The sequence below is a fragment of the Rhinopithecus roxellana genome, chromosome 17 (genome assembly GCF_007565055.1).
Source record: "Rhinopithecus roxellana isolate Shanxi Qingling chromosome 17, ASM756505v1, whole genome shotgun sequence".
Lineage (NCBI taxonomy): Eukaryota > Metazoa > Chordata > Mammalia > Primates > Cercopithecidae > Rhinopithecus > Rhinopithecus roxellana.
The window spans coordinates 7,184,765-7,195,700 of record NC_044565.1 but is presented as its reverse complement, the minus strand read 5'-3'; the positions used below and the strand labels follow the sequence as shown (position 1 = coordinate 7,195,700).

Below are 10,936 nucleotides of genomic sequence, written 5' to 3'. Positions count from 1 at the left end.
ATGGGATCCAATTAAACTAAGAAACTTGTGTGCAGTTTTATTTGAGAGTGTGTGTGGAGTACCTCTGAGTTTTAAAAATGAAGAAAGTAAGTAGTCATGCTTTCCTGACTCTTTGGTAGACATAGCCTTTTAAGACAGTGGTTGCTTTTATTGATTTGTACTTATTAGAAATGAAACAGAAATATTGGAAATCCTAGCAAGCATAGCTGTATCTCTCCCATGGCTGTGCTGATTGCACCTGTTTCCCCCTTAAAGCATGTCTTTTGACATGTCATAACCCTGAGAAAATCCAGTGTGTGCTTTTCAGAGAATGTCAGTAAGGAGAGGAAATGGTCAATGGTCAAAATGTTAACTTGTCCTCTGGCTAAACAATAATATTAATAGAAATGTTAATAGTAGTTGTAACTTCAGTTAATGATGCTGATAAGCATGTGCTAGGTATTTAATTAAACATCATATATATATATGGAGGATAATAATATATCCTTCAAGGGTGGTTTATATAAGTAACATCATATATATAATACATATTTTATGTATCTATATTTTATATATACACAAAATATATATTTTATATCTTTTATATATAAAATAAATATTGTATAGTATATATTATACATTATGTTATCTATGTTGCTTACATTATATACTTACATACGCACTACAATGTGTGTATATATAATATATATTATATATTATATTCACATACATATGTGTGTATATATACGTGTGTGTATTTTATATATATATGAAATATATATATAAAATATATATATATAAAAGCACATACTTATATGCTCAGCCATTGTTTCCAAAGCATCAGCACCTGGCTCTGTTAGTGGTACATTCTAACATTATATATATATATGATGTTATTTACACACAACCACCCTTGAAGGATATATTATTACCCTCCTTTTCACAGAAGAAAACATACTTGGTGATAAGTAATGTTACCAAGGTCACACATCTAGCAAGTGGGAAAGCTAGGGATTAAGCCCAGTCCTGTGTGAATCTAAAGCTTGTCTTCATTAAAGTTTTATCAATTTAAAGCTATCTTTTCTCCCTCTCCCCATATCAATTAAAAACAACATCAAAACACAGCAGAAATGAAAAACTAACATGAAACCCCTTTAGCTAATGTAAGATCATACAATCAAAAGCATCACATTATTACATTATAAATAACACATCAATTACAAATAACAAACATCTGTCAATATACAGAGCTTTCTATATATAGAAGCCTTTTATGTGTATAATGTCTATAGAGATGAATCCTGCTATATACTGCTCTTTATGTTACTCAGTCCAAATAATCGTTTTTCTACCTAAGTGATGATCTCTGTTGGTATTTCTCACTATATCCCAATAATTAAAAGTTAGTCTTCTTATTAATGTAATATTTCTGACTTGAGTGACTGCCACCACTCTAAAATGACACTCAGGTTTAAAAACAACACAATAAGAACTAAGGTCTGTACCTGTTAAGAAAATCAACTGCATTTACGTTTGCATTGTTCTTTAATAAAAATTCCACCATGTTCACTTTTGCTCGCCTCACGGCAAGTAAAAGGGGTTGACATTCATCCTGTAAAACAACAGCAACAATTTATAATCACAAAATTACATATTTATCAACTGAACTGAAAACCTTACGTAAGATCCTATGAGCTTGAATATATACAATTGAAAGGACATGAGAGGTGGTCCCTTTCTTTTCACTCCTCGGCGCTTTTCTAGGTTCTACTCCTTCCCCTGGAAACAGCCTTCTCTGCCTCACCACAAGAACTCTGGTCATCTCCAAAGCTCACTTCAAACATTTACCAGTTCCAAGAATCTTTGCTTCTGTCACAGCATTTAGCATGGCACATTTCAAGGATTTCATTGTTTCCCACCTGAGCCAGGAGCTTCTTGAGGGCAGGAGCTCTATTTTTTTCTCTATGTCCTCAAACTCTAAGACATAGTAATAAATGTTTCAGGTATTTTTATTAATGATTTAATTATACTTATAGAGCAGTGTTTCTTAAACTATTAATATATTCCAAAGGATATTTACTTTACCAGAAGTTGCACATTATACCCCAAAAGAATGACTCCATGATCACCCATGTTTGAAAAATGTTACAAAACTGTGCATTACGTGTCTAGTATTTGAGAAATCTTTTGAACTTCACCGAATCCCTATTTGTAAATACTTATTATGGAGAAGATTAACATCTGAGAAATGAGAGTTTCAGGGATACGGTTGTGAGAGCTTACCAGTAAAGGTGGAGGTTTCCTCTGGTTGACACACACTTGCCCGATTCCCTTCTATCGATGGTGTCAGAATCTCGGATGACAATGTCAGGTGCTCCTGTTCCAAATGCATCAGGAGGACCTGACATTGTCATCTGAGAATCCGACACGATTGACAGTTCATTTGAAGCCTATCTCTTTTTAATTCGGAGAGCTGAGCTCTGCATTACTAGAGATAGGATTCAAATGAGCTGTCACTGCTTGTTATTAAATAGTCCATGGGTTTTTCTAGCAATATTTTTATCTTAGCTGTCAGAAAGCTCTGTATGAAATATTATTCTCGATTACAATCTTAGGACCCTAGTGCAAATACTTATGTAATTATAATCTTAGGACCTTGGTACATAACTCCTTTAAAAATTTGTATTCCAGTTTCCATATTAATTCTTACTTAAATTTTTTTATTTTAGGTAAAATATAAATCAGAAATAAAAATACAATGGCTTATCAATTAAAGCTCTAATAATGACCTATATTAGTTATTTATAGCATAATGAAAGCCACTAAATTTATTGCATCTTTTATTTATTTATTTTTTTTGAGATAGAGTCTCGCCTGTCCACCAGGATGGAGTGCAGTGGCACCATCTCAGCTCAGTGCAACCTCCGCCTCCTGGATTCAAGCACAAGCTATTATCCTGCCTCAGACTGCTGAGTAGGCTGGAACTACAGGCATGTGCCACCACACCCAGCTAATTTTTTGTATTTTTAGTAGACAGGGGGTTTCACCATGTTAGCCAGGATGGTCTCAATCTCCTGACCTCGTGATTCACCCGCCTCGGCCTCCCAAAGTGCTGGGATTACAGGCTTGAGCCACTGCGCCTGGCCAATTACTTGCATGTTTAGGAGGCAATGCTGAAGAGAAAAATACAATGTTGTCTAAAATACGCCTAACCTATGCAACTATGCCATTATTCACCTTAAAAAGCTTACATGCAGTCTAATGGGAAGATGGTCATTTATGGTATATATAAAGAAAAATAGTTTATAAAAACACCACCTTCTAAATTCAAAAGTTCAACCCCATTACTAAGGGATTTATGTAAAATACAGACTCTATATTTAAATAGATATAAAATGTCTTGAAAACCTTGAAATATTTACTAAAATACACTATAAAACAGGGCTTGTAACGTCATCCCTACAGAGGCAAGGGAGATGACCTGAGGAAGTGAAGTACCTAGGTGGGCACAGTAGCAGAATGGAGACCACACGCCTCATAGAAAGGGGCAACCTCTGCACAGCATCCTAAACGTGAGACAGGCTCAAGGGACACCAGATTGGATTCTTGAAGAGAAGCCTGGAATCCAGATCTGTGCGTGAGTCTCCTAAACCTTCCATGTTGAGACAATGTATAGAGGCAAACTAAACACATCTATGGGACACATTGAGACTATAGACCTTGTCTTTTTATATTTGCTATGGATATGTCTCCAAGCGATTGTATGTAAAGCAAGTGTTTTCATGTAAAATACTTCCTTTCTTTAGTTTCTGAATTTTTTTTTTCCAAAACAGGCCCAAGAATGCAATAAAAATTGTTACTAAGAGTCATAATACCCACTTTAAGCACTTTTACAACATGCATGCATTTATAATTTATGTTTAATTTTCCCAGATTGTTCATCAAATGGGTAATTAGTTCATAGGACTGCTGTAACTATATTATTAAAATAATTTTAAATTACTATTCTAGTGTCCATATTGTTACCTAATTATTTTATTTTAGGTAAAATATAAGTCAGAAATAACAATACAATGGCTTATCAATTAAAGCTCTAATGATGACCTATATGTATTCTCCGTATTCTTACTAACTTCATGGTTTTCAGTGTTTAAAACTGCTATCCTGATTATGCCATAGTTCTATGTACTTAACAGACATACTGAGGCAGTCCATAATAGAGCTTCAGCTTTAAAAAAAGGTTTAGAATTTTTTACTATTGGAATTGAGAGAACCCTGCTTTTAATAATGATGTATTGACCCAATCACCAGAATGATAACTAAGAGACTCGAAGTCCTGAAAGAATCAGTCTCTACTTATTGAAAGAGTACCCAATAGTAAATTTCTAATGACCCTTTGAATAGCAGTAAATAAGTGATGGTGGCAAAGAAAAGGTGTTGTTCTTAAGCTGATAGATACTGCAAATAATAGTCCTTTCAACTCCCCAACCACAGAAATAGAGACAGATAAAAGTCAGGCTAACATTATTGGAAAGGAGAAATTGAAAGGAAGTAGCACCTATCATCCAACTCCTCTAGAGATTTGTTACGTGTTTGAGATACGGGAATTTACATCATACTTATCTATTCAGTGGTTCTTAACCAGTAGCCTATCAGTGTCTCAAGAAGTTTGTTGTTGTTGTTGTTGTTGTTGTTGTTAGAGACAGTGTCTTATTCTGTGGCTCTGACTAGAGGCACCACCATGCCCAGCTTCAAGGAAATATTTTACAACATACAAGTCCAGTAATATTTAATAGTAAATATTAGATTTACTATATTAAAATCTTCAGGGGTTACCCTAGACTTAGAGATTTGCTTTTAATTTCCCCAGGTTACTGTCATGCACAATTCTAACTGCAGACTAGCACAGTTGATAATCACTTCTGTCTCATCTCTCACCCACACGGCAAATGCCCTTTATCATTTGGGATTTGGCCAAAAAGAGGAAAGAGCAAAAGATAGAGCCGTTCACTGAAAACTCCATTTACTTTTCCTGGGTAGGGGTAGAGAAGTGACTAGTAAACTCAAAATCCAACTTGATTTTACTATGTATAAGCTCCTTATCTCCCACCTGCCCATCAAGACATTCTGGACTTGAGAGTAGAGTTTCGATGCTTATCTAAGTGGCTGTTTCTGCCAGAATTGAATCATGTCCATTAATTCTGTGTTCTTCTCTCTGCTGAACTGTGTGCCACTTCATCGCCTCTATTCACTGCCAACCTGCTTTCCTCAGAGTCCTACCAAAACTGATTCCTAGGCAATTTTATAATTCACAAACTCTTGCCAAAGTAAGAATAATTATCCCCAAAACTGAAGAGATCCTTGTCTAAACATATAAATAGAAAACAAACCACAAAACACACAAAAACCCTCTCCACACTATTTTCCCTCATTACCTAATTTCCAAATTAGCTTGTGCATTTCTGATTGCTCTCCTTTTCTTCATTTCTTGCTCTTAAGCCTTTCCACAGAGGGATCACTTTCAAATGAAATCACCTTCACATACAACACTTGTCAACAGCAGCAAGAAGTACATTTATTGTGAAATGCTTTAATTTTCTTTGAAATTTAAAATAGTCTATTTAGAAGGGAAAATTTTACTTTCTTGTGTCACTTCACACTGATTAGAAAAAAAGTAATTTAGTGGAAAAACACTTAACTATTCCCTTTTCCAAATTCAGTGGTCATGAATTATAAATTTATTGTAATTCATTTGTTTTTATAATTATTTACCATAAGTGCATGAAGAAAAGTTGTACTCTATAATGCTTCTTTAAAAGTTCCAATATTTAAAGTTAGACAGGTAAGGCATTTCAAAATATTTTCATTCAAGGAAGGTTTGAGCTTCCAAATATGAAAAATTGACCCTTACATGTGTCATTGTTAAAATAAATGCATTTCAGATAGTTTGAAAATAACATTGGTTGATCTATACCTTGCTGCATTCTTCAATATCTGCACCAAAAAAAAGAAGTTTTTCTATCATGGATGTATCTTCATTATACACAGCATAGTGTACAGCAGTCCTTCCATATAAATCCATAATATTTGGATTGGCACCATTTTTCAGCAGAATAGTTGCACAAGCTTCCTGCCTCAGCTGAACTGCCTGTCAGTATTAGACCGAGAAACATGCAAATACTGAAAAATCAAAGTAAACACTCCATACGATTTATTAACTAGTTATATAGTGATATTCCAATGAGATAAGTTCTTTTTCTTCTATGTACGTAAACCAAATCCATCTTATGCTCAAAGAGTCTGCTACTATATACCTTGATCAGAGGTGTTCTGAATTCACGGTCGCAGAGGTTAAGCTCACAACTTCTGGACACCAGGAGAGATACCATGCCCGGTTGGCCAGTGGCACAGGCCAAATGTAGGGCAGTCCTGTGAGAGTGAGAGGACTTTTTAAAACATGTAACTGTAAGCATTAATTAGAGTGTTATTTCTCTGTCTTCAAAACCAATATTTAATTTTCTTGTGAAGAAAGTACAATCTTTGTCAGCACTTATTACTCATCACATTAATGAAAGAGCTGGCTATTTAACAGAAAAAGCTTGGCTTTTGGATTCAGTTTAATTGGGGCTTAAAATTTACTTAAAGCTCTGTCACCTAGCTATTATCTAGTCTTTCTTTGCTTCAAATTCCTTATCAATAAAATATATAAGAGAATAGTAGCTATCCCACAGAACACTGCAGTGGTGCTTACATGAGAATCTATGTACAGCATTTAGAACACTTTCTAACACAAATAACAGCTCAATAATTTTTAGATATTACTACTTATAAAGACATTTTAATTAAGTAAAATGATACAATCATATCTACATTGAGGTATCTACTAAAGATTAGATGTATCATTGTATTTCAGTCATTCTCAGATGCTCATTTTCTCACTATTCTTTTATATAAACTGCTATTCTCTTATATATTAATATCTCCTGACATTAGAATACTGTTTACAATACATTATTTATTACAATTATAACTGGCCACATTTTAAACATTATCTTATTGATACATAAAGTAATGTGGCATCACCCAATCCATGATGCCTTACATTAAGTGGGATATAGTATATAGAACAGGAAGTTCTACTCATATAATTGGCACCTAAATAAAGTACTGTGGAAAAAGAAGGCAAAAATAAAGCAACAAATATTTTAAACAAAGTAATTCTTCCTTCAATTTCCAAAAAAAATAATCCAAAGAAAATTCAGGATTCAAATGAATAGGTATGGCTCATTTTTTTCAATACTTATAGAATGTTATGTAAATTAGGTATTTGCAATGATTAATAGTAATATTTGAGACTGCCATAAGATTTTGAAAGGGCAGTTAAAGGTTATCTTTTACTATTTTCTAACTTCAGAATTGCTTTTGTTTAAAAAAAAAAAAAAAAGGAATAAAAGATCCAATTGGGATTCAGTCCTAATGCTTCCTTTCTAAATCTCTCAGCTTGCTCAGGCTGGGCAGCTAAACATGAGGTTGTTAAGGGTGGAAGAGTCTTGAGAGATGGTAGAATGTGTCTGCTACGTAATAGGTATCCAGATCATGCTTGATAAATAACTGGATTGAAAGAATGCATACATAAGAGTTGGGGAGTTTATTATGAAAAAAGTATAAATTGAAGCAGTGCTTTTGGAATAGTGATAATCACTTATATTTGCTCGTTTTCATTTTCATGAGGACACTGATAAACTAAAATGATTAATTTAAAATTGTTTACATATATGTAATAAAACTATAATAAAAACATATTTACATACTAAAATCTATGCATAATAAAATAAGCACAAATAAAAATATTCCCTCTACCTCTGAAGAGGCTAAAAGTTCACAGAAGACACCAATAAACAAAAAAATAAAAATAAGGCCAGGCACAGTGGCTCACACCTGTAATCCCAGCACTTTGGGAGGCTGAGGTGGAGGGGGTCACCTGAGGTCAGGAGTTTGAGACCAGCCTGGCCAACATGGTGAAACCATGTCTCTACTAAAATATACAAAAATTAGCCAGGCATGGTGGTGCACACCTGTAATCCAAGCTACTCAGGAGGCTGAGGTGTGAGAATCACTTGAACCTCGGAGGTAGAGGTTGCAGTGAGCTGAGATCGTGCCACTGCACTCCAGGCTGGGCAACAAGGCAAGACTCCATCTCAAAAACAAAGAAACAAACAAACAAACAAATAAATAATAAAATAAAATAGAAAGTGAACATTATTTTTTTCTGTGCAAGATTTATATTTCTTCTTTTCCCAAGGATAATTTCATTAATAAAAAACATTTATTAGAAGTTTTAAACATACTGATCATTATACATCACGGATAAGAAAAAGCATCACAATACACCTGCCAGAAAAGAAGAAATGTTATATTTTGTACACACATTTGGCTTACAAACACCATAGACTGTTTGTGTATATGTATAATCAAACCAACATTCAAAGTACATCTTCACAGAGCAACATACATCTGTATCCACTGACACCTGCAAAGGTCCCATATTGTCCCATGCTATGGATGCACTGAAATTTATTGATAAATTTATAAAATTTATAAAATCCATTATAAGGGGTTTTCCAAATACATTGCTGTTTTAAGCAGTGCTGAGAAAAACAAATTGCATGTATCTCTCTTTCCTAGGATATTTTAGTATAATGGAATAGATGGGTGAAGGGCACATACATTTTTAAAGTGTGATACTTACCAACAAATTGTCTATTTGAAAAGTCATCAGAAATGTAAACTTTAAATAGCAGTATATGCACTGCTACTCTTTACCCTCACAAACTTGTGGATAGAAAACAGAATGTCATTCCTTTTTTAACTTAAATACCTTCTCTTCCCAGGAACACTAAATATTTTTTCCTATGTGCATAGGTTGCTTGAATATCTGAAAAAAAAGTGTTTTGCTCTACTTTAAATGAGAGTTCTTGTGGATTTGAAGAATTCGCTGTAAAATGAAAATCACTTTTTTATCTAATATGTATACGTACATACTGTCTTTTGTTAATTTTTTCTTATAAACAGGAGGTTTTAATTTTTTATTTTGCTAAATTGACCTTCAGAATGTGTGCTTGTGATATTTACAGGAATATAAACATGTGTCAACATAAGTAGGCATTTGTGTTTTTTCTGTTATCTTTCTTATTTTGTGCATTTAAAATTTTTAATCTACATTCCATAACGAACTTATTTCTGTGACATAAAAATCTAGCCAGTTTTCTCCAAATAGTTAGCAGGCACTTCATTTATGAGTAATTCATCTTTTCCTACTAATATGAAATGTCACCATTATCGAATTCTATTAGGTTGGTGCAAAAGCAATTGCGATTTTGCCATTACTTTTAATTGCGGCAAAAACCGCAATTGCTTTTGCACCAACCTAATAAATTCTTACACATATTGGGGTGTTCCTGGATTTTCTAACCTGTTCCATTCACTGATGTGTTGTTTCAGCTGTTAGTAAATAACTTGTGGAAATTAAGCACATTTTCATATCTAGAAAGGCAAGTTTTTCTGACTCCATTTAAAAAGTTTTCTTAATGTCATCACAATAGTAAAAGACAGCACGAGTCATTTTAACACTCTGATAACTTTATTTGGATTATGTCAAATTTACAAACACAGAAAGAGCTCAGAACTTTAGAAAAACGTGTCTTTCTGTTCAAGAACACAGACCACCTTCCCACTTCAAAGTTTCCCTCTAAGGTCCCTCAGTGAAAACCATATTGACATGGGTGTCCATTGATACAAAATAAATACTGGATTTTATCCAAAGAATTTTTAGCCAGGAAGTTGATATATTATGGAAATGATTTCTCTCACTATGCACCTTCCATAATGTATGTAATATTATGCTTTAAAATGTGTACATTAAGAATAAAACGCTGTACATACTGAATTTTATTAGTGAAATCACTTTAAAATGATTTATAAAGAAGGAGCATGGTGAGTGATTGGAAACCAGCTGAAGTTTTGTTTTTGTTTTGCTGCTCATGAAAATGGCCTGGGTGCTCGCCCCCGCCAAGGTTTCCACATCCCACATGCGGCTGAGCCTGCCAGGGAAGAAAGTCCAGCCTCTTTGGTGACAGGACTCTCCCCCTTCACCTCTGCCCTCCTTTCCCCCATCCCATTCACCCCCACAACTCACCCCCACCTCCAGTCCTCTATCCCATTGAACCCTCACCCCATCTCCCCACCCCACACCGTCCACGCCCCTACACCCCAAGCCTTCATTCCATGCATCTAAGCCCATTCACACCCCCACCCCAAGCACCCCCTACTCCCCACTCCCATTCCCCAACTCACTCCACATCCCAACACCCCATATACCCCCACTCCCCAGGCCCCGCTCCACTCACTCCCACCCCAGCCAGGCACCCGCTAGCCCCTGTCCATACTCCGAGCCCCGGCCCATCCGCCCCGCAGCCCTCAGCCTGGAAGCGGGTACTTCTCCCACGTCCGCAGGCCTCCTCCCGCAGCCCCGGCTCCCAGCCCCCATTACCTTTTCTCCTTGTCTCTCTCATTGATGTCACTTCCCCTGATCAGAAGGTAGTCCACCTTCTTCAGCCTACCACAGAGGGTAGCTCTGTGGATCCTTCTCAGATGAGATGATCTGATGTGGTACTCGGGAAATGAGAAGCCATCTGAGCACAAGCGCTCCCTCAGGGCGGGCCACCTGTCCAGCTCGTAGTCTTCCATCATCTCTAGGCCACCCCTTGGCGGCAGCTCGTAGCCTGGGAACGACTTTCGGTTAAGGTCACCGGCTTCAGTCACATTTCATCTCGCCTTCGGGGATCGCCGCCTCCGAAGCTCAACGACAAGCAATGCAGTCAGTCCACGGACCTCAGCACACTCTCAGCGCCTCCCGCCTCTCAGCAGAAACGCCCAACAGAACCGTTAGGACCAGCGA

The 10,936-nt window shown here is 36.0% G+C and overlaps 1 protein-coding gene across 1 annotated transcript; it reads right to left on the bottom strand.

Annotated features, from left to right (window-relative positions):
- Positions 1-5,947: 5,947 nt before the first annotated feature.
- On the bottom strand, positions 5,948-10,725 carry LOC115894364 (ankyrin repeat domain-containing protein 36B-like). The gene is made up of 3 exons (XM_030921786.1): positions 10,529-10,725; positions 6,294-6,408; positions 5,948-6,127 (listed from the first exon to the last, which is right to left on the bottom strand). The coding sequence occupies exons 1-3, from the start codon at positions 10,723-10,725 to the stop codon at positions 5,948-5,950; spliced, it is 492 nt and encodes a 163-aa protein (XP_030777646.1).
- Between the last annotated feature and the right edge of the window lie 211 nt (positions 10,726-10,936).